At 41.8% G+C, this 25,119-nt stretch overlaps 1 protein-coding gene across 18 annotated transcripts in view; it reads right to left on the minus strand.

The window, feature by feature from the left end:
* The window catches only part of CD86 (CD86 molecule), a 74,356-nt gene that overhangs the window by 36,797 nt on the left and 12,440 nt on the right, over positions 1–25,119 (minus strand). For 2 of the 18 annotated variants that reach the window (XM_058295712.1, XM_004467176.3), the window contains exon 1: positions 12,334–12,559. The exons of 8 other annotated variants lie outside the window; for them this stretch is intronic. In XM_058295712.1, coding sequence (XP_058151695.1) covers positions 12,334–12,350 — 17 coding nt within the window. In that variant the 5' untranslated portion in view covers positions 12,351–12,559. Of the gene's footprint in view, positions 1–12,333; positions 12,560–25,119 lie in introns of those variants that run through there. 8 more of the 18 variants (XM_058295711.2, XM_004467181.4, XM_004467183.4 and 5 more) reach the window with 6 other exon arrangements.

Raw genomic sequence — 25,119 nt, forward strand, 5'->3', positions numbered from 1 at the left:
ATGCAGAAGATCCAGAGGAATCCAAGAACCTAGAAGATGGCAAAGCCCCATTATGGAAGGCACCTGGTTCTCTTAATAAAATTAATAAAACAGACTCCTCCACCCCCAAGCGATCCACATTGGACTGTAACAAGCAAAACAGAAACTTTTATTGTGTTTGGCTAATTGAGATTTGGGGGATTGTCTTTTTCAGTAGCTCCCATTACTTAACTTGACGAATGTAATAGGTGTGAGAGGGCAAATGGAGAGTACGCTTAGAAAACATCTGTCTTTTGGTTTGCTTCTTAAAGTTTTGGTTCTCAAACTTTACTGTGCATAAGAATCACCTGGCAGGCATGGTAAACATTTCCTGGTCCTCATCCCCAGAGATGGAATTTTTATTTCTAACCAGCTCATAGCTGCTGGTCCAAGGATCATACATTGAGAACTACTGCATTCCAGTAGTCACTTAATCTACCTGATGGGGCTAAGAAAAATGACATGTATGCATCCTAATCTCTATCCTCTCTCTCTTCCCCGCTGTCCCTCCCTCCCTCCCTCTCCACCCACTACACCCAACCTGTAACAAAAGGATGGAGAGATACTTACAGGAAAGCATTTAATAGGGAAAGATGACCAACATTAGAAATGGGTGAAAAAGCAAACCAAAGGCACGTGTATAAAACGAAGCCAGGTACAAGGCCAGTAGAAATCTGCTCACTTGGTTCAAGGTTGGATACAATGTAGGCCAATAGCCAATGTGAAAAGGGAACCTCATCAATGAATTAATCTATAGGTCTGTCCATCAGATACAAACAAAGCCATATTCAGGAGAAGATGCACAACTATTTCTGAGAGCAGAAAGGAATTTCTTCCTTTGGGGGTTGGCAGGATGGTTTCTCTAGTAGCCATCCCTGATCCCTTTGGGCTGGGCTAGACACCCTCCTTCTATACTCCCAGAGGACACAGCACAGAGTATTAGGCTAAACCAGTCTGTTATGTTTCTTCCCTTCTGGACGATAACCTCTATATTTTAATTAAAACATTTAAAATAGATCATACCAGCACATGGCACTAAATTTAAAAGGTAAGTGTGACAAATACTGGAAAGCCAATTCCTCTCCTAACTCTTTTCCTAAATTCTCCTCCAAAGTTGTAACTGGAAGTGAGCATTGCTATCTGTCTCCAGTTTCTTTCCTCTACTTGCAGTTATTCTAGGCAAAGCAAAAACAAAATGATTTAAAAAAATTTAAATGCATCATATTCTTTTTATTTTTAAACACAAAAAGAATTATACTATACATACTGTTTTGCATACTTACCACCATGTTGGAGATAATTCAATGTCAGCACATAATGAGTATCCTCATTCTAACAGCTGCATATTATTCTATTATATGGATGACAACACTTTATTTTACCTCTCTGTTGATGGACATTTAGGTTGTTTCCAATCTTTTGCTGCAATGAATAATCTTGAACACATGCCACATCATATATTTGAGTAGGCAATATTGCTTGACCAATGGGTCAAAGGGTAATTGCAATTTTAACTTTCACAGATATTGACAAATTACTCTCCTCTAAGATCATATCAGTTATACTCCACCAATACTTGAGTGCTTGTTTTCATACACCTTTTACCAACATAGTTTATCATCAAATTTGTGATTTTTTTTTTTAAAGATTTATTTTTTATTTCTCCCTTCTTCCCTGCCCCACCAGTTGTCTGCTCTCTGTGTCCATTCACTGTGTGTTCTTCTGTGGGAATATCTGTCTCTTTTTGTTGCGTCATCTTGCTGCGTCAGCTCTCTGTGTGTGCGGCGCCACTCCTGGTCAGGCTGCACTTTTTTCGTGCTGGGTGGCTCTCCTTACGGGGTGTACTACTTGTGCGTGGGGCTCCCCTACGCGGGGTACACCCCTGCGTGGCAGAGCACTCCTTGCACGCATCAGCACTGTGTGTGGGCCCGCTCATCACACAGGTCAGGAGGCCCTGGGTTTGAAACTTGCACCTCCCATGTGGTAGGCAGATGCCCTATCCATTGGTCCAAATCTGCTTCCCATCAAATTTGTGATCTTTACCTTCAGGAAAGGTGAAGATGGCATTTCATTTTAATTTTAAAATGAATTTCTTTTATTAAGAATGAGTATGAGCATCTTTTCAAAGGTATATGAAATAGTATTTCTTGTTCCATATACATTCTGTACATTTCATTTGCTCATTTTTAATTTGGGATGGTGATCTTTTTATTTTCTTATTGATTTGTAGGAGCTCTTATAAATATACGAAACTAGCACTTTGTGATGAGTTACAAATACATTCAGTAATATATTTCAGTAGGTAATTTCTATAAGTGAGTATAGAAAGTATGAGTATCATCAGTTGGGCAAAACCTGTCACCATTCAAGGATAGAGTTTGGGAACAGGGCTTTTCATTTGATTCCTGTGTGCTTTGTTATAGTAAATCACCAGCCATATCTTATTTATCATAGAGTCTGAGGACTGGGAGTGCCTAAAGTCTGAACTCTTACTTAACATAGAAAAAAAATCTCCCATTTTTTTACAAACTAGAAATCAATATGCTTGACCCAACCAAAAATAGTATTTTTTCTGATTTGCATTTTTGGGTTATATGTCAAACAAAGACACATAATTAAATTGTATTTTGCTATAAATTTAACTTTGATTCAAATAATTATATGGAATTAGTGTGACCCTTGGACAAATAGTCCCCTGTAATTTCACACAGTGATTAAGAGCTCATGAGTGCAAACCCTAGCTCTTCACTTACTAGCTATGAAATCTTGGGCAAGTTACTTGACTTCCCTGTTCCTCACTCTCCTCATCTGTAAAGTGAGGCTAATAAAATTATCTACCTCAGGTTCTTGTGAATATCAAATGAGATCAACATAGCCTGATTCCTGGCACGTGATGTTATTGATATCCTTGACAGACGACCAACCACTATTTTTTGAAATATCCCTAGTGATGGGGCACTCACAATCTCCAAGGAAGTCAATACCATTTTTTACTTCTCTATTTAGAAACTCTCTCCTACCCTTGAGTTAGGAACTACCTGTCCTTAACTTCCTCTTATTGGTACTGGTTTTGTCCTCTGAAAGTACAAGTAAGTGTAACCCCTTTCTATCAATGCCCTCTAAGGATTTGAGGACAGCTATCACAGCCCTCCTGAACGTCCTGGCTGAGCAGCTCCAGGCCTAGTAAACTTAACATTAAATTGGAGATGGGTATACCATCCTGGATAATACTTTGGACTTTTCTAGTTTGTCAATGATCCTCTTAAAATATGGTGTTTACAGTACTCAAGATTGACATGATCCTCTGTTATAAAATGTCAATACCTCATGCAAAGTACTACTCTCAACTCCAGCCATGGTGTGTGGTGGGGTTGGGGGTCGGTATGTGGAGGGGTGGTGAGGAAGCCAACTTCTCCGATGTTGCTTGCTCTGAAGAAAAGCAGAAATGGCATTCCTCCTCAGGAATGAAACCCCAGCCATTAACAGCAAGACATTGCTTTCTCCAGAAAGTCCGTGAAGTAGAAATTCTTGCTTTCGCAGGAAGAGAGCAAAAAGGGGAATGGGAGAGGAAAGAACCTAAGAATTTGTGGGGGGATTCTCTGAGAGGAGATTTCTGTCAGTTGTGAGCAGCATAATGTCTGTGAGGTGGGTGAACTGGAGAACTTTTAGAGGGTTAGAAACCTAAGAAGAGCAATGGCCGTGGATGAGGCCTTATTCTCCACTTTCATCTGCTTTGTGTGTGCCTGGAAAATCACAGGACATGAGTAAGAACCAGCACAATGTGGTCCCTCACATAGGGGATTGTTTCCCCCATGTGACAGATGAAGAAATGGAGTCTCAGAGAGTTTAAAAACTTGCCCAGGCCACCTAGCTAGGAAATAATAGAGCCGAGATTTAAATCCATGCATTCTCATTGTGTTCTCTTTAACATTTTAGTGTAGTTTCTTTAGAGATCCCAGCCATTTTCAGCTGGGAACAAGTAGGCAGGACTCTAATTCTACCTTCTCTTAGTGTAAGAGGAGAGCAACTCATCCACAGGGCCAGGTGCCGTGGTAGCTTCAGGAATAAGAGTGGGGCCCTCAGGGAGAGAGGGTGGGATGGGTGTGGGAGAGGCCCACAAATGTCCCTGTCTGTCAGTAGATTCTCTTAACTAAACTGCCATTCATTATACAAATATTGCTCGAGTACTTCCTGTGTGTCAGGCAGAAAGAGCCTTCTCTGCCTAATCCTGGTTGGTATCAGTTTCAACTGTGGGCTTAGCCTCAGGCACACAGTATGGTTATATCTGAACCACACCTAGGTGAGCCCTGGAAAATATGAGTATTTGGGCAAAAAGAGAGGGGGTAATTACATAAGGGGCATTATTTGAGTGTCAGGTCTGAAAGCGCATATAGGACATCCTACAGGCAAAAGGAAGTATGCAGATCTGACAAGACAGGAAGTGAGAGAAGGGTCCAGGTGGAAGTTGGAGGGCAGCAAAGAAAAAGGTGCTCTATTTCATCACTTTTTAAAGAATATTCATGGTACCCAGGGAATCAGGAAAAATGCTGCTAAGTGTGTTGGTATCTGAGGAAGGTTATTCAATGAAAGTCTTTCAGGCAAACATTTATTGAATTTATGCAGTGTCAGGCTTGTTCCAGAGGTTGTCAGGAATATAAAGATATGTAGGCTTTGGTCCCTCACCCAATGCTAAAGGGAAAGATATTGAGTGTCCACAAATAGCTACAATTTAAGCTCCAGGACTATTGTGGAAGGCGATGCTGAAAAAACAAAGCAAACAAGCAAAAAAAAAAAAACTCCAAGCAAAGCAGAAGACACCACAACCTTCATGAGGGAAGGGCTGGAGTACTGGGTCTGCCTCAGCTCAGTGCTCAGGCCCCAGCCCAGTGCCTTCCGCCAGCTCACGCTTATGGGAGGACAAGCCAGGCCTGCAGGGCGGCTGCTCTCAGCTGGGTGAGGTGGGAGTTGAGGTCTAGGAGGAGCATCAGCTGCCCAGGAGTAACACTGTGCACTGAATTACTTCTCAGAGCACCAGAACCTACAGCTATTTCTTCAGAGCAGCTATTATTATCTTTGAGGTACTGGTTGGAATAGAGTATGCTCATTTCCCTTTTTATATGGTTTCTGAACTGCAAAATGAGAAGGTTGCTTATGTATCTGAATTTTGACAAGGTTTCTGACAGAGTATTTCCTAATATACTTGAGGGATCAATATTAGCCCAGTTACTTGGCTGAAAAACCATACCCTAATAGTGGTCATTGATTTATTCTTTCATTCATTTTACAAATATTGCTCGAGTCAGGCATTATGCTAGGCGCTGGGAATATAATAATTGGCAAAACCAGCAACAGTTCCTCTTCAGGTGGTTGCTTACAGTTTAGTAGAAGAGCAAGATAATGATCAAATAATCATACAAAAAAATATAAAATTATAAGTATGATAAGTGCTACAAAGGAAAGGTTTGTGGTTAACTTTGAGAGCTTATAATGGATGTAACCCAAACTGAGATTTGAAGAGGGATGTAAATTACAGATGGCTACAGATTCTTTTTTTTAAGTCTCATTTTATTTATGATTTCTCCTCCCCCCTCCCCTCTCCCCATTGTTTGGGCCCACTGTTTGCTCCCTTTGTCTGTTTGTTGTGTGCCTGTCTTCTTTAGGAGGCACTGGAACCTGAACCCAGGACTTCCCATGTGGTAGTGGGCACCCAGCTGCTGGAATCACATCAGTTTCCCTGGCTACAGATTCTTTGCTGCTCCTTCCATGAAAAGATAGAGTCTAATTCTCCTCTCCTTGAATCTAGGCTGGCCTAGTGATTTGTTTGATCAACACAATGCAGTAGAAGGGATACCCTGGAACTTGTGAAGCTAGGTCCTAAAAAGCCTTGCAGCTTCTGGGGCTCTGAGACCACCATGTCAGAGATGCCATGTGCAGGGGTTTGGGTCAACAGTCCTAGCTGAGCCTAGTCTTCCAGCCATCTCTGTCAAGCCACCAGATGTGAATAAAATCTTAGAACTTCTAGACCAGGGTTTAGCAAACTATGACCTGCAGATCAAATCTGGCCCACTGCCTGTTTTTATAAATAAAGTTTTATTGGAACACAGCCATGCCCATTTGTTTCATTTTCTGTTGTTCACACTACAATGCAGAGTTGAGTACCTGTGACAGAGACCACAGGGCCTACAAAGCTAAAAATATTTTCTATCAGATCCAGTATAGAAAGAATTGCCAACTCCTGCTTTAGATTAGCACTGCCCAGTAGAAATAAGATGCAAGCCACAAATGCAAGCCATGTATGTAATTTGAAAATTTCCAGTAACCAAATTAAAATGCTGAAAAAAAAGGTGAAATTAATTTTAATAATATATTTTATTCAATCCAATATATCTAAAATAGCATCTCAACATGTAATCAATATAAAAATTATTGAGCTATTTTACATTCTTTTTTTGTACTATATCCTTAAAAATCAGGTGGGTATTTTATATTTATAGCACACCTCAGTTCAGAATAGCTACATTCTGGTGCAGCTCTAGAAGCACCTATCCACCGGCTTAATGTCATCCACTGATCTCAGTTGATGTCATGAGGAACAGGAAATCACCCAAAGTCCTACCCAAATTCCTGACCCACAACATTGCAAAATAGCATGAAATATTTGTTGTTTTAAGCTGCTAAGTTTTGGGGCAGTGTGTTATACACCAATAGATAAAAAGAACTGATTGAGGAGGTACCAACTGGGTTGTTAAAAGTGTTAAAGGGCTGCAAGGGGCTAGGAAGGATTCTAGGTAAAGGGATTAGTATGTGCAAAGGCACTGAGGCAGGAGGGTCATGAAAGAGTGTACAAGATGGTCAATGTGGCTGAAGTGCAGAGAGAGGTGAGACACAAGGCTGGAGAGGCCAGCAGGGTGATTCAGGTCTTTATTCTGACAGAAATATGAGCCACTGAAGGAGAAAAAGCAGAGGAATGATATAATAACTTTATACTTTGAAAAGATGACTCTGTGTATCAAATGGTTAGTGGGGAAGCCAGAACAGACACAATTCAGTTGACTGCTGTGGTAGTTTATGACCATTCGGTCTAGGGTGGTAGCAGTAGAAGTAGATAGATTCCAGAAATATTTGATATTAAAATTAACAGCGCATGGTGACGGATTAACTGTGGGGGCTGAGGTCAAAGCATTCATTCATTCATTTAACAGCTGAGTTCTGCGACTCATTCTTGCTTAACAGATTGATGCCACAGAGGGTACTATGAGGCTCTGTTTTGTTTTTAACTTTTTCAATTTCATGTATTTAGTAAAACTATGAATGAAAGGACAGATAGTATACTTCTGTTTTCACATGTGCAAATCACATGCAAATGAGCCAGATAGTTATTAAGTTAGTCAGCTGAAACAGTACTCATAAAGCCTGAAAAAAGAGACTAAAGCTAACATAGTGAATCTCATGAGGATGAGTGAAGGTCTGTACCTAAGTTTTAAAATGACAACTTCATAGGTGGAGTAAGTGGAGAACAGAGCTAGAGCTTACTCCCTAGTACACATAAAAATCACTTATATATTCGTGTGATGTGGCTAATAAAAAAATGAATTCTCTTAGGTAGAAGTGTAGAATTGGGTCACTCTGCTGATCAGACCAATCTTGTAGGAGTATCATGTTCATGAGGTCAGTTATACTTGAATGACACTGACAAATTAGATTTTATGAAAAGCAGCAGTAGCAAGATTCACAAGGGAATAATAAAATAGGTCAAATGAGGAACAGTTAAAAGGACTGGGGGTAATGAATCTGGAGAAGAGAAGGCTGCAAGTACATTGTGGCCAAGGCCCTCCACATGCAAGGACACTTTCACTATTGCTGAAGGGTGAGGAGTTTCAATAATTGGAGTTTATCGGAAGCCAGATTTCAGCTCCAGATGATGAAGAACTTTTAAAAGAGCACTCCAACCATGGACTGGACTTTCCTGCGAGGAAATGAGCTCCCCATCATCAGAACTATTCAAACAAAAGTGGAGTAATAATGCAGAGGAGATATTTTAGGAAGGATACTTGATTTGGAGACAAGGGTGGAGTATATAACTTTTAAGATCCCTCTAAGATTCTCATTACAGTCCCAGGATGGAGGGGGAAAAAAGGAGGAGACCTGGACATACTACCTTCCCCTGCTCCTCCCAGTAGATTCATCTTATTGTTAGCATAATATATAGTATGGTAGTTGTAATATGTTTCTGCTTGTGCATTTAGAGGGTCCCTTGTTTGTGGAGGGTTTTCTGTGCTGACTGCACAGAAATCCAGGTTTCAGAAGAGATGGAGAACAGCAAGCAATGCTATAGTTTTAAAGGCTTGTGTGGGAGTTGTAATGCTGAACTGGACCTAGAAAGGGATGATCTCTGAACTTTACCCTGGTGACAGGAACCAAGTGTTCTAGGCTTGCATGAAAAAGCCAATTTTAGAGCAGATGCAGCTCTACCCAGTGCGGGCCCTAGACACACTCGTTCTGATACTCCCACACGTGATTGCTATCAGCCGTTGATCAATGCAGTCTTCCTCAGAGAACTGCTGTCTTCCTTTCACATCAACAATCACTGGTTTCTAGAACTCAAAGGGTGGTAGCCCAGTTTCTTTGTCCTTGAAAGGCTTTGCAGACTCTAACAATCCTTCCCATGACAGTGCCACCGAGAGGTACAAAGAGATAAGGTGCAAACCTGTACCCTCCATACCCATTTAAAGTGTCTCAAAGAACTACTGTCTCCTAGTGAATCATGTTTAAATGTCTCATTGAGTTTACCTGGATAAACGTTTTAGCCATCATCTTGATACACACAAATATGCACTCAGATGCACAAGAACGTAGGCATAACCTTGGATTTCTCTCCTTCAGTATTTCTTATTGGTATAATATTCTTCGAAAACTTTCTGGTCACAATCAACTATAAAAGGATATGTGGGAAAGGGGGAATGGCCATGGCCTTTTTAAAAACTATTTTTAAATTGAAGTCTGTCATTCATACATGAATATCCATAGACAATAAGTATATAGTAAAAGTCGTGAACTTATAAAACAAATACGCACGTCATCATACAGGGTTCCTATACATTACTCCACCACCAATACCTTGAATTGCTGTGAAATAATTGTTACAAACTATGAAAGAGCATTGTCAAAACATTTATAGGTCAAGAAGACATGACTGGACTGGAAAAGAGGCTGACTTTGGACAAATAATGGAATACTAATTTCTGTAGAGTAGAATAGCTTAAAGGGGACTGGAAGGTCAGAAAAGAAGCGATGCTTGATTTGATAGAAAATAGGGAGATTTGGATTAATAGTTTGGGCATAGAAAAATGATGTGATGAAAGTTTAAAGAAAATAAGCATGTCAGTGGCCTGAGGATGGAGGTGAGGGCTGGTATGTGGGTGTCAAGAGAGCCAATATTGACAGTTCATATGAGGTGAGGAGGTGGACCAGTGGGGGTCGGGGACAGCAGAAATGATAAAGAAGAGATGAACATGAAGGATGCCTTGACAAGAGCATTAACATGCCCTGGTGTCCGAGTGGACATTGGCTTTGACTACGAGTCACCCATTCTGAGCTTTGCTTTCTTTGCACTCCCTCCACCAGCCACGTCTCTTTCTAGCTCAGACTGGACCGCATGTCTAACTGGTTTCCTAAGCCCCGGGTTGTAGAGAATTTTTTTTTAACATAACCCTTGATTTCCTTTCATTAGCTATCCTTTCTTTCACCCAGTTGGGAGCACCATGTTCCTGCACAGACGCGAAGAGAGTGGCATCAAAGATGCATACATACAAAGAAGAAATGTCTATGCAGATTCATAAGGAGCAAAAGGATGCTTTTATTCACTCTCTAACATTGTAAGTGACTAAAGTTTAAAAAGAGTCTATTCTTGGCACTGACTAGGAAGAGGTTCTTTAGCCTGCCAACAACAACATTCAGCCTTTTTGGTCCTTCAAAAGTAAGACTATACACGGGGCAAATAGCCAGTCCTAGTCATGTCTAAAATCATATCCTTCTGAGACAAGCAATACCCCTTTTCAAATTATCAGTGGGATTGGAAAACAGTTTTTCTTTTTATCAAAAAATGTTTCAGGGTGAGCATCGTGCAGTTTTTCGAGAGTTAAAATAAGTAGCTCTCTGAGTCTGTGCACATCGAGCAAGAGCGCGTTCTACCAGGAATGAGGCCCATAGAACTCACTAAAAGACAGCCAGGCCCATCCTGGCCCCTAACAGAGCCTCTTCCTTGTTCTCTCAGACCAGAGTAAAGATAAAACAGAAAAAAGCCAATGTTTCAAGGGCACAATTGGAGGGACGTTCCCCTCCCCCAATCCCTCACACTGGCCCTGGAATTCCCATATTACTCACTTCTAGGCTCAAGGCATTTTTTTTTGAAAGCCCCTCTTGAAATGCAAATGTTAGGGGAAGGGAGAAATGTTTTTTGTTTTGAGCCATTTAGAGTTAACTTCAAGTTAATTTACCTCAATAGGAAATGGAACACAGAAGGATCATTCCTAAGAAAGGAGGGTGAAGGGTAGGGAAAGGGGCCCTTCTGAGGGTTGTGGTCGCAGGGCCTTGATGGGGAGCTGGAAAATGCAAAAGACACACTTCTCTTCCTCTCCATGTAATCAAAATCACATCTATTGCCCCAATCTCAGTCTGAGTGTTCACCAATGTACAGCTCAGAAACAATTCAGTTAGGTTAGAGAAGAGATTGTGGGTTCAATAAAGGTAGTGTGCCCCACCTCTGCCCCCTCCACCCCCTCTACATGCACAGTCTCTCTCCATGCCCACCTGGCCATGCAAGGGGAGTGGTCAACACTGTCCTGGGCTCTGCAACACTGCCCAGGAACCTCTCTGCCATCTACCCTGCTTGTTTCAGACCTCATTTTGCTCTAGTTCTATCTCCTCACAGCTTCAATTCCATGGCCCAGAGATGCTTACCCACAAGTCCCACCTCTGTCTGATATCTGAAACATGGTATTTGAACCTTGATTTTCTCCTGAAGAATCTGGCACCTTCTGGCCACCCTTTCAGCTTTCACTTTCTTTTCCCTCCCACTCCCTCTCCCGCCCCATAAAATCCAATCCTCAACATGCCCACCTCCACCTGGGAAGGTACACCAGACAACCAGGAATAACAGACTAACCAAAATTTCAAACTCAAAGACATATTAATTGAACGAGTTAGCACAGTAGCATAGAACCATTTTCTTTCCCATCATGGCACTCTCACTATGTGATCATTTTTAGTGTGATTATTTAACTAAAATCATTTTCCCATTAGGCCAGAAGCTTCAAACATGCAGGGACCATGTCTTTTATGTTCCCCATTAAAAATCCAGTACCTGGGCATAGTAAGCACTCAATAAACATATTCAGGATACATAAAATCTTCCATTACACACAAGATATCTCACACAAATAGCGTTAATGGCATCTGCAACAGCAAACAGCAGATCTAAAACTCACTTTCTTATATAGCACTGTGACTTGGTGTGTTCTTGAATAGACTCATTTTTGTCCAGAATCTTTATCCCAAGATTAAGGCTGAATGTCAGAGGAATAGGCTATCTCCTTAGTTATTACAATTTGAGAGGTGGGAAGGTCCCTTGGTCACAAAATATTTCACCTGTCTCTCCAGAACCTTAAATTACTATTAATGTAGGCACTATTTTAAGTCTATTTGCAAAATGCAAATATGTTCACCATGTGCTAAACACACAAAACCACCGTTGGGCTCTTTTTGGACCTAAGGCTTTTCCAAATGAGATATTTGGTCCCTGGTGCCAAGAGGGACTAATCCTTTTGGACAGGGACACTTGGGTGGGAAGAAGGGATGCAGAAAGCTTTCTGGGTGGAAGAAGGGAAAGGTCAAATAAGACAGCAGAGGACGTTGCAGGGAGCCTGCGTGCTTTGCCCCAGTCCTCTGGACTTCCCACTTGCACAAGGGGCTCAGGCAGGGCCAGCATCTTTGGACAGCTTCTCGTGGAGCAGAGCTGCTCAGAGCCCCCAGCACCCAGCCAAAAGCAGCTGCCTGTTGTTTGGTAAGTAGCACCTCCTATTTTCTTCCTGTCCTGTCTCTTAGCTCACCACAGCAGATGAAGGGATCTGACTGGAAGAGACCCGTTTTTGTAATGTTCCACCTCCAACTTAGCCAGTGAGAATCAAGTCTGACGGTCAGGGGCTTTAAACATGTACTCACACCCCTCTTACTCATTCCCTTGCCAGTCATCAGCCCCAGTTCTGAACACCCACCCATATCACGCTCCCCAGGCTTACGAACGTCCTAAGAACATACCTGTCACAAATGCCCATCCACCGCAGCTCCCAGAGACCAGGCACATAAGCCCAGTGGCATTCCCGATGCACACAGGAGCAAAGTGCTCAAAATAAACTAGGAGGAGCTGTTGAGAGCTCCGGATACCTCCTCAGACTGCCTGTAGAGAGAGAGAATACCTCAAGACTGAGGCAAGAACTCAGATAGTGAAAGGGGAACTAACTAGAGAGAAGCAGCACCGCAGACTGAGGTCAGTCAGACTGAGGCTGAGTTCTTGCTTAGCTCCGACTGTCTTCTACCAGCAGGTGGGCATTTCCACTGATGAGAATGACTACAGACCCATCTCAGAGAGAGAGTGTAAAGCCCTGAGGAAACCCCCCAAAGATAACCCCATCACAAACATTAATTACAAAGACTCTTGCCCTAACAGATTCACAGAGATCCAGGGTACAGTCTTTGAGGCCCCTAGGTGAGGACATTTCAATAAATGCTTTCCTGGGGACCCCATGCGCCAGATCCTGGATCTGGCTTGGCAGAACTGCAGGAGGCAGTGCTCAACCTAGGGAGCAGAGAGACTTCACCTCTCACCTTCCCACCAAATAATTCATTAGGTATCTTTCTATGGCTCCTGCTCAAGGGCAATCAGCATACACAACCACCATTTTTGGATTTTCCTCATCTAGAATGTTTCTATTACCTTGGCCCACTATTCCCAGAAGTGGGTGGTACTCGAGTCTGGGAATAAGTCGCAAACAGAAGGGTGAAAGGTGTATGAACTCTAAGTGGAGTTCTCCAAAGCTAGTGCCTCAGTGGGGACAGACTCTGCTTATATAACCCCGCCCTGGATGCATGGCTCCTTTTTCTGACCCCAACAGGAACTGTGAACCCTTGCTCAGTGTGAGGAATATTCACGCCTCTGAGGCCTGGAGCATTTGAGCACAGGAGAAAGGCAGTCCCCCTCTGAGCATGCCTCTTCTGCTCTCTTCAAGACTGCCTGAGTCCCACAGGGCTGGAGAAGTTACAAGTGACAAAGTGAAAGCTGTTTGTGGTTGACTCAATTGAAGAGGTCCCCAAGCAAAGGCCTATGGTGCAGGGGGAGGGGCATGGGCTTAGAACTGGTAGACTGAGGTAAGATCCTGGCTTGACCACGGAACCCTGGGCAAGCAATCAAATATCTCTAAGCAGAACATTGCCTCGTCTATGAAATGTGACCAATAATAGCTTCCTTGCTATACTGTAGTGAAAAAAAAAAAAAAATCCCACCACCAAATAAAAGCTTGCATGTGAAATACCTGGTACGGAGTATGTCACGCAGGTATTTAGTCTTCTTTTCATTTTTACTTTCCTATCTTCTTTCAGATAGTCCCACTTCTTACTTTGACCTTTCCACAAAGATCCTTCCTCCTATCACTAGAGAGGTGAAGATCATTCTTCATTTTACAGATCTGTAAACCTCTTCGCCTTCTATCCAGGGCCTCTCTAACCCACAGGGCTCCTGCTTGGCTTCTGGGCCCTGACTCACAGGGTCCTCACTTCCCCTCAGCCACTTCTATGTGCATACCTTGGAAACTTCATCCTTTGTATGGAGAGGCCCCACATGGGGTTTTCCTTTGGATTTTACAATAGTAAATAGTAAATAGTTTTTTCCTTTGGATTTTACATAGTGTTTTTGTTTGTTTGTTTGAAGGGTCTACTTGGTTTCCTTACTGTATCACATAAAATTACCCACCTATCAGAGCGCAACAGAATTAATTCAGATTCCACTTAATTTTCAAATGTCTTTTTTTCCCCCCTAGTACTCAGAAGTTGAAATATATGAGACAACCTAAACTGAAAGTCCTGCTTTCAAAATGTTTGGAGAAGTATTTCCCAAACTTCAGTCATTCTTCTTACTAGTACTACCTCAGATCCATGAAAAATCTATTCTATTTTTTTAGCTTTAACTAAATTTATTTTTAAAGTAATCTTTATGTCACTACTAAAATCTGTAAAAAGCAGTATCATTTGCTATAAATGAAAAATGAATACAACATATATACAATGTTATTACATTTGAGTTGGAAAGTCTCTGGAGACAGAGACCCGTTTCCTCTTTATGGAAAAGAGAGATTAGTACATGCTAGATGATACAAATATTAGTGCTAAACTACTTAATACAAAATAAAGACCAAATAAAAAATTAAAATTGGAGTCACTTTCTCAGTATTTGACTCAATGTTAATTCCTGTGTTACCTTTTTCTTATACCAAATCCTCGCAGACTCCTCTGAAACTATTTCCTACACCACCAGTGGAACTTGGCCAACCTAGAAAGGTCTAATTCATCCTCCAAGGCCCAATTCAAGTGCCTTTCCTCTTCCTACCCTCCTTAAGGCAGCTGGGCAGTCCATCCCTGGTGCTTCCAGAATATTCTGCATAGGCCTCAGTGATGGCACTGCTCAACTGTCTCATTATTGTCTCTTTCTATGTCTGGTGTCCCCTCAAGATGAGGGTTTCTCTCAAGCAAGGACTGCATCTTATTCATTTGTGCATTTCTAAAGCCTAAGGTACTGCCTGGGCCTTGATAAATGCTTCCTGGATGAATATGTGAATGTCTCAATCAATGGATGAATAAATATTAACAATACAAGTTTTGAATCCTTAGCCAATGGTCCTACAAGTTCAATAAGAAATCTGTTGAGTTGCATTTTTCACTCATAGGAAGTAAATAAAAGCAAATATTTTAGGCATACACTATGACAAGGATGAAACTAAAAAACATTGTGCTAAGTGAAAGATGCCAGATACAAGGGACCACATATTGTATGATTTCATTATATGGATTGTCCAGAAAGGGTAAATCCTTACAGGCCGAAAGTGATTACCTGGGGCAAGGGGTAGGAACAGCGATTTACAGTCAATGGGCATGACAGATCTTACTGGGGTGATGAAAACGTGCCAAAATTGTTTTGTGGTGATGGTTGCACAGCTCAGTAAATTTACTAAAAATCATTGAATTGTATGCTTGAAATGGGGTTATTAACTGATATGTAGCATATGCCTCAAAAGAATACTTTAGAAATAGAAATACGACTATGGACAAAAACAGTAAGATTTCCGCAGCAAGGAAAATTTTATATCATTAGTACATAAAAGACCCGTAGAAGTAATTTTATGAGATTGTTTCATTTCATGAATAATTGATGAGTCCGGGAGAAAGGAAGTGTCTTAGCCAAAGAGCAAGGGCAGGAGCTGCGGGTCACAGTGCACAGATTAAGACTGCAGCATGACTTTGGAGGTGATTTCTGCGGCTGAACTCTCAGCCAAGGCATCTCTCCCTAGCCACCCAAATCCAGCCTGTCAACGCATCAATGAAACTATATTAATTAATAATACTGTTACATATCTTATATATTTATTTTTTATAATAGATTTTTTTATTTTAAAGATACATAGATCATATAAAATGTTACATTAAAAAATATAAGAGGATCCCGTATACCCCCCCTCCCCACCCCACCCCCACTCCACCCACATCATCAATATGGCACATTCATTGCATTTGATGAATATATTTTGGAGCACTGCTACACAGCATGGATTATAGTTTACATTGTAGTTGACACTCTCTCCCTGTCCATTCAGTGGGTTATGGCAGGATATATGATGTCCAGCATCTGTCCCTGCAATACCATTCAGGACAATTCCAAGTGCTGAAAACGCCCCCATATCACACCTCTTCCTATATATTTTTTATCTTCACAATGATACCATAAAGTAAATACAATTCTATCTCCATTTTTAGGATGAGGAAAGCCTTGGCAATTTATCCAAGTTCACCATTCATTCACTTATTCAACTAAATAGGAGAAGCTTCACCCACGTGCCGGGCACTACGCCGCGGAGGCTGGGGATCCTGAAGTGCATTAGGTAAGGTTTTACTTACATGCCTGTATCTGCTTTTTTCTCCTTACTGCTCTGTGCACTCATTCTCTCCACTTCACCACAAGGTTTCCTAATTCCTGAGTCCAGGCCAGACTGTATTCCTGTGCTTGCCCAAGAAGCAGGTCTTGGGTATCCTAAAAACCAAGCTCAAAATCAAAACACATTTTCCTTTCTCTGCATTGTCCCAGAAGCCTCCTTCCGCATTGGTTTATTGTTATTACCTTTTAATCATGAATCCTTCACAATTAAGACGCTCTCTAGTTATACAACAAGGATAGCTAACACATGCTGTAGGACATATTTGTGATAACTTATCCAGGTACACGGTTTATATTAATAATACATGTGCTTTTGAAAAAACCCACTTCTTTTTTTCAAAATATTCTATGAATCATACTATTTTATGAAGTCAAATTTTTGACTCTCACTTCCCTCCCTGCTGATCAGTAATTGGTAAGGGTTTCCTACAAGTATACTTGCAGTAATTATTTAGTTATCCAAATATTTCCTCTTTCAAATAAAGAAAAGCTGCATGATATAAAGCATCAGGCCCCGGCCACGGTGCACTTCTTCCTCAATTCACCTTTAATGTGAACTCCAGAGAGCTTTCTGTAAAGTTAATTTTCTTTTAAAGAAAAGTATTTTTAAATCATTTATAAAATTAAATGAGTTCCAAAAATTTTTTGTCTATCTTCAATGTAATAAATACTATGCTTGAGGAGGCAACAACAATTTAAAGGATATATATTTGAAAGAAATTAATTTTTCATAAAAACATTGTAAGTCACTAGAGAAAACTCAAAGTATTACCAATGATAGGACAGGGTCCACAAAGCAAAAATAAAGAAAGTGAAAATAAGCAGAGTGTGAGAAACTCTTGTCAAACGACTGTTTAGTTGGCTCGGCTTCACACCCTGTTGCCATGGGAGCATTAGTCATTCCGAAAGCATCAGAAATTCAGCTGAACTTTTCATCTGATTAGAACAAAGTACCATCTAATTTTGGGGGGACAGGGATGTTTTTTCACTTGTCTTTTCTGGTCTCTTTCTGGCAAGTTTTACCTGGTGTAATAGATGACACTAAGTGGGCACCTGCTGTGTGGCGCGCACTGTCATTCAAATAGGGACTTCATAGGTACTTTCTCTTCAGAATGCAAAAGCTAAAGACTGAAAACTTTGCAGAATGCAAAAGCTAAAAACTTTGTTTGGCAATGTTGTGTTTCCTGTATTATCTGAGAAGACATAAGATTGTTTTCCCAAGATGATGGCTGTCAAAAGGGGAGACTTTCCTGCTCCCAGCCTTCAGGAGCCTTAGCTTAGTGGCTAAGAGCAGGGACTCTGGTTCAATCCATTGCTCTGTCAGGTACCAGCTGCGAGATGTTGGGAATGACTTCAGCCCATCTCTGCCTTAGTCTTCTCTTCAATAAAACTTGCAACATAACAAAACTATCTCATCATTAGTGCTCTTATAAGGATGAAATAGCTAATACAAGAGGCATTTAACCAATGCCTGACATGTAAAACACGCTCAATAAATTCTATCAACCGACATCACTTATTCAGGGCACATTATCCCTGTAGGGCAGATGTAAATTAATGCACAATCAATCGAGTTCTGAAGCCCAAACAGTTCAAACGCCTGGAACTCCCTCCAGAATGGCTACCGTTGGAACGGGTCTCAAAACACAAGAAAGGTTATTTGCACCCATGTCTCTGGGTAATGGAGTAGTCCATTATCCACTCAGGTCAGAATAATAAAAAGTTACTCTTCTTGCCACAGGGAGTTGAATCAAATATACGTCAGTCCCCACAAACACAGGGCTGCAGCCTTGAGCAGAGAAGTTGTTCTTGAGGCATTTAGTAAAATGGGCAGCCAATAAAAACCTCTTAATAATTTGGAATAAAGATACAGTATTAACTCTGCTGAGATTCAGGGCTCAACTGGCATATAACAGATGGAAGATTTAAGTCTCTGGAATACATATTTAACAAGTATAGTGCTAATTATATGTTTAAATAAAAGGGGTAGGGAAGCGGACTTAGCCCAGTGATTAGGGCGTCCGTCTACCACATGGGAGGTCCGCGGTTCAAACCCTGGGCCTCCTTGACCCATGTGCAGCTGGCCCACGCACAGTGCTGATGCACGCAAGGAGTGCCCTGCCACGCAGGGGTGTCCCCCGCGTAGGGGAGCCCCAAGCGCAGGGAGTGCGCCCCGTAAGGAGAGGCACCCAGCGTGAAAAAAAGTGCAGCCTGCCCAAGAATGGCGCTGCCCACACGGAGGGCTGACCCAACAAGATGACGCAACAAAAAGAAACACAGATTCCCGTGCCGCTGACAACGCAGAAGCGGACAAAGAAGTACACACAGCAAATGGACACAGAGAACAGACAACTGGGGCGGGGGGGGGGGGGGTAGGGGAGTGGAGAGGTAGAGGAGAGAAATAAATAAATATATCTTTAAAAAAAATAAAAGGGGTAGAGGAGCCATGTGTAGGGAATTTATGAATGAATCTAATTCTGTTACATTGGGGAGCATATATTCCAAGGTAAGGCCCACTGCCAGGGTGCCAAAATCCTGAGATTGTCATTGCAATGACAGTTACAGGCTATTATACATTTCTTCAAAGCCTACAAAATTGTGTGGGACCAAGTGTAAACTATAATATAAAATATAGTCCATGGTTAGTAACAATGCTTCAATATGTGCTCATCAATTGTAACAAATGCACCACATTAATGAAAGATGTTGTTACTGTGGGAAAGTATGGAGGGGAGGGAGTGGGGTGTATGGGAATCCCCTATATTTTTGATGTAACATTTATATAATCTAAAGCCTCTTTAAAAATAAAAAAGGGAAAAATAGTGTTAATATATCTTTTAATAAAGGAAACTTTAAGCTAGTCTATAACCTAAAATCATAACAACAATAACAACCACTGAAAACCTCCAATAAAAAAAGCACCAAGAGAAAGCCAGATTGGACCAGGAGAGTTCAATCAGGATTCCTTTGTTTATCCTTTGTAGTATGTAGCTGTGTTTTTATGCACAAAAAAACTGTTCAGTTTTTAAATTAACAGTTAAAAATTTAATTTAGTTTAATGTTTTGTGTATTATCGTCATGAAGTCTGGAGTAGAGGCCCCTCCAGGTATAGGCAGCTATTTGGACCTTTCCTGGAACAACCATTAATGGTCTGGTAGTTTTAGACAGACCCGTCTGCCTGGTCTGCACAGAACAGAACAGACCAAGACGCATCACAGAAGTTCTGGGGACATGGGCCCCCTTTTCTCTTGTGACAGGCATAGAACCCATATTCTGCTAAATTTGAACATATTTCATCTAATATCTTTAAAGGAGAAAACGAAGGTCTGTGTTTACACGGTATTTGAAAATGAAACACTGAAAGCTCATTCCATCCACATACTAGGAGAGTAAGACTCAGCAAACACAGCTGGTCAACTCCTCTGAATTCAGGAATCATTTGAAGGCTTTGAGGCCAGGGAATACATCAATGGCTCTTCCTGTCTGGGATGGGTGCCCACAGGGCTGGCGCAGTTCTCAGAGTAATAAGCCTCTCTGACAAAGCCTCAGAATACTGAATACCTCCACAGCTCCATCAGGAAGGAGGCTAGACAGAGCTGAGGCTAAACCTACAAGGCTTTTGGTCCTGAATCTTCAGAAGATATAGCCCTGAATATAATCCTTCCTGAGGAATATTACAAGGCTAAACTGTCCTATTTTAGCTCAACTTTATAGCTTCTAACTTAAAAGTACAAGGAAAACCAGTATGCACAGGGTTAAGGAAAATCAGGAAAGTGGACTCTCTTATGCTAATCGAAGTCTCTTATAAACTGTCTTTAGGAGGCTGTAAAATGTTATTGTCCTGGGATATCAAAGATGCCATCCTTAATAATGGGTTATAAAGCACAAGCCAATGCACCACGAGATCTAGGCAGAAGAAAACTGTGTAGTTCTTCATCTGACTCCACCTTCCTCCTCCGCATCACATGCCCCACATTTGGTTCCCAACTTGTCACAATCTTTGTCATCCACTTAGAATGAAAAACCACCTAGATTTAACCTGGACTGCAGTGGAATCAGCATAAACAGATGTCTGGCTTACTAAATACAACCTACTCCACTCAGTTTTGGGAGAAACCTTTGGGCCCCGGTTCCTGGAACACCCTCATCCTGATACTGTGCTGTCCTGGGCTCTGAGTTAAATATTACAAATTACATGCTTTCTAGACACTTGTCACCCCCACCACCCTGGTGGTCCTCTTCTTGACACTTCCAGCTTGGCAATGCCTCTCTCAGAAAGTCAAGCATCAATTCTCCACGGTTTTATTGTTTCACGTTTCCAGATCCCTTCTCTCATCTACTTATTTTATTCCTTGCTTAGAGCCTCCTCCTCCAAAGCTATAGCATGGAAGTAGAGGGACATGGGTGGTGTAGTAGGCAACAGAAATAAGGAATGATATGGTGTCATGGAATCCTCTTACTCTATGATATAATTAGAATCACAAGATGGTAAGGGACCTCAGAAGTAATCGTTCAGTCTCTCAAGTAAGAACCCTCTTGGTGATACCCCTGGTGAGTGCACATGTAGACTTTGCTTTCTTACCTCTTATGTTGGGAAAATAATCACTATCTGATAAGGCAGTTATGAGAAAAAGGTCTTCTTTATAATATTCCCAAGTCTCCCACCGCTTATCCCCAATGCCATAAGCGTAATCTAGTTGTTCCTGTCCTGTTTTCTAGAACTACCAGAATATATGTATATAAAAAACTTACCCATTTTGAAAAAAACTATTATTAATTTCCTTAATAGTTTCTTTTCTCGGCTTGACACTGTCTGTGTCCTCAACTGTTCCTCATATGACATGGTGTCTAGGACCCTACACAACTTGAAGCTCTCCCACCTGGCTGCTCGCAGAGTTAGTCAACGTCCCTCAGAGCAGAAAGGGGTTGCAGAAGGACTCGAGGCCTGCACAGGTACTGGCAAGATCACTTTTGTCAATGAGTCCAAGATCAAATTAGCCCTCTTAAGGTTGCAGTTGAGAGGCTGGCTGACCATGACTTTTTTTTTTCTCACATGTCAAGTCAGGTCATTGTCCCCTGCCTCCATCCTGCTTGTGGGTCAGAGTCTGGAGTTAGCATTCCAGTCAATAAGATTACTTTGAATCCCACATATGTCATCCACTGATGTAGCCAGCCCTCCACACCTTGTGCCACTCCCAGATCTGATTAGGAAGACTCACCTAAAGTCATCAGAGCCAAGGGAGGGGAGGGCTCGACAGTGTCAAATGCTGAGAGGAGGTTGAGCAGAATGAGGAAGAGCTGTCCCTGTGTTTGGTCAGGAGGAAGTTGCTGGTGACTTTAGAAAGCTGCTTTCAGTGTGGGGCTGCTTCCTCTGCTGCCCCCTCCCAGATGTTCTCAGGCCTGAGGAGGCAAGGCTGGAAGATGAAGCAGCAGGGAGGGAGTGTCTATGGAGACAGTGGAGGGAGTGGGTGGGAAACATACCTTTCTTATGCCCTCACTCAACTTGCCCAAGAGCTACTTCCCTGGGGATCACATAGGATCCACTCTGTGTGGCAAAGTCAGAAACCCGTGGGCATTTGGAAACATCCAAATACTCTGCTGAATTCTCCAATTTCCCACTAAAGTTGGTTGCTCTGTATAGATGGTAAAGAGGCAGTCTAAAAGTATTCCAGGTGGTGGTGGTGGTTTTGATATAGGATAAAATAGTTTCCATGAATAATTGTAGCAGCATTGTTTCTTGAAATGTTCATTAGTGTTAGTTTTCTGAACTTTCTTCTGAGAAAGCAGAAGTGGGTAATTTTAAGCCAGAGTTACTTCTGGTCTTTTGCAAAAGCTCATGGAAGAGACCATACAAGTGTCCTAGAGAGTGAGAATGGAGAGAGAGTGCTTCTGATATGCAAAAGGAAGAGAGAAGGGGAGAGGTGTATGAGTCCTCTGAGCTGTGGGATCCCAAGGACCTCTCACCTAGAGCTCCCCAACGAGTGACCTCAGGGCTGACGGCTCGTGCCTAGAGAGGCTGTGTGCCCGGCTCAGGGGCCAGCCGCAGCATAGAGTCTCCTTCCCCACGTGGCATGGGGGCAGAGAGCTGCCAGACTTCAAGAGACCACTGTGGGCTTAGACAGTGAATTGCCAATGACAACCAGGACAGACTAAGGGCTTGAGATATTTTCCAGGTACCAGGTCAGATTCCTGAGTTTTGACTGGACTGCAGGAGGGAGAGGGCACCCCTGGATGACCAGGGCAGAGCCTCTGTCCAACTGACCGAATGAGAGTTCCGAGGTGGGATTAGGTTGAGTTAAGGAAATACGGAGCGTGATTAGCTCTTACATACCTGGACACATGGACAGAAATTCATATCTTATGCATAATATAATTCATGCAAAGGACCAGGATTTGACTGCAAACACAATTCCCGAATTGCTATCAATTTAGTTGAAAGTTTTCCTGGGAAAGAGTTTGACAGTGGAAGTGAACAATGTCCGTTGCACAGGGCAGAGGCCGCATCTCCCCTCCGCAGAAGCAGTGCCCTCGTTCTGATTCCCAGCCCTGCTGCTCAGCCTTCAATAGTGCATGGCAGGGCATCCCTGTGGCCCTGGGACCCTGACTCTCCCCTTTTAATGAAGCCATGTTGGGCCCAAAGATAGTTCCCTGATACCACCTGAGAGACAGCATAAAGCAGTTTTATCCTTTTTTACTGCTACTGTAAAAGTGTATTTTTAGCCCCCCTCCCCCCACTTAAAGCATAAAACCACAATAGTTGTTAAGAGAATGAAAAGACAAGCCACAGATTGAGAGAGAACATTTGCAGAACACGTATTTGATGAAGGATTTGTATCTAAAATACTCAAAGAACTCTTAAAATGCAACAATAAAATAAGAAAACAAACAACCTAATTAAAAAATGGGAAAATACCTGAACAGATACTTTACCAAAAGAGATGTACGGAAAGCAAATAACCATGTCAAAAGATGCCCAATGGCATATGTTATTAGGGAATTGCAAATTAAAACAACAGTGAGATACCAACTACATACTTACTAGAATGCCTGAAATCCAAAAAAACTACGATATCAAATGCTGATAAGGATATGAAATGACAGTCACTTTTACTCACTGCTGGTAGGGAGATACTGTGCAGATACTTTGGAAGACAGTTGGGAATTTCTTACAAAGTTAAACAGATTTCCCATACGATCTGGCAGTTGCACTTCTAGGTACTCACCCAATTGAGTTGATAACTTATGTCCACACAAAAACCTACGCACAGATGTTTATAAGCAGCTTTATTCATAATTGCTCCAAATTCAAAGCTACCAAGATTTCTTTCAGTAGGTGAATGGATAAATAAAATGTGGTATATCCATACATTGGAACGTTACTCAGTGATTTAAAAAAATCTATCAAGTCAAGAAAAGAGAGGGGGGACCTTGAATGCATATTGCTAAGTGAAAGAAGTCAGTCTGAAAAAGGCTACATAGTGCATGATTCCAACAATTTGACAATCTAGAGATAGTAAAAAAATCAATGGTTGCCAAGGAGGAGGGCGAAGGGATATACAGGTGAAGCACAGGGGATTTTCAGGGTGGTGAAATTTTGTATACTCTAATGGCAGATGTATGACATTATTTGTCCAAATCCATAGAACTATACAACACAAAGAGTGAATCTCAATGTAAATTATGAACTTTAGTTAATAATAATTGTGGTAGATTTAATTAGTGTACCCCAATTTAGACAAAATCTTAACCCACATTTCTGTGGGTATGAACCCATTGTAAATAGGACCTCCTGAAGATGTTATTTTTGGTTAAGGTGCTGCCCAACTGAATGAGTGTTGGTTTTAATCTAGATTAAGACCTTTATAGGGAAGCAGATTTGGCCCAGTGGTTAGGGCGGCCATCTACCACATGGGAGGTCCGCGGTTCAAACCCCAGGCCTCCTTGACCGGTGTGCAGCTGGCCCATGCGCAATCCTGATGCACCCAAGGAGTACCGTGCCATGCAGGGGTGCCCCCCGTGTAGGGGAGCCCCACGTGCAAGGAGTGTGCCCCGTAAGGAGAGCCGCCCAGTGCGAAAGAAAGTGCAGCCTGCCCAGGAAGACGCCACACACACAGAGAACTGACGCAGCAAGATGATGCAACAAAAAGAAACACAGATTCCCATGCCACTGACAACAACAGAAGTGGACAAAAAAGAACACGCAGCAAATGGACACAAAGAACAGACAACTGGGGTGTGAGGGGGAAGGGGAGAGAAATTAAAAAAAAAAAAAAAAAGACCTTTATAGAGGCCTCATCAGGAGCCAGAAGCCAAAAGTTGGCAGAAAACTGGAAAAGGAAAAGGAATGGACATTGCCATGTAACAGAAAAGCCAAGGAACCCCAAAGATTGCCAACAGCCAGCATTAGAACCTACAGTCAGAAAACACAATAAGATAAAACAAGTCTTGCCGATGTTGTTGATGTTGGACTTCTGGACCTTGAAACCATGAGTCAATAAGTGCTTGTTGTTTAAGCCAGCTTTGGGGGTGGCATTTGTCATAGCAGCCTGGCACACTAAGACAGTAATATATCAATATTGGCTCACTAATAGTAACAAATGTGCCACACTAGTGCAAGACATTAATAGTAGGATTTTGTACAGGGGAGGGGGTATTTGAGTACTCTGTACTATCTGCTCAATTTTTCTGTAAATCTAAAACTGTTCTAAAAAAATAAAGTCTATTAATTTAAAAATACAGTGCACTCCCACTAATTACATGCACCAATTCCTGGTAAAGCAGCTAAATTCAAGAGGTGACATTTCGAGAGCTTCTAGACTAGTGGGAAAGAAAATTAGCATCAATTT

Source organism: Dasypus novemcinctus, chromosome 4, assembly GCF_030445035.2.
Source record: "Dasypus novemcinctus isolate mDasNov1 chromosome 4, mDasNov1.1.hap2, whole genome shotgun sequence".
In the NCBI taxonomy this organism is placed as follows: domain Eukaryota; kingdom Metazoa; phylum Chordata; class Mammalia; order Cingulata; family Dasypodidae; genus Dasypus; species Dasypus novemcinctus.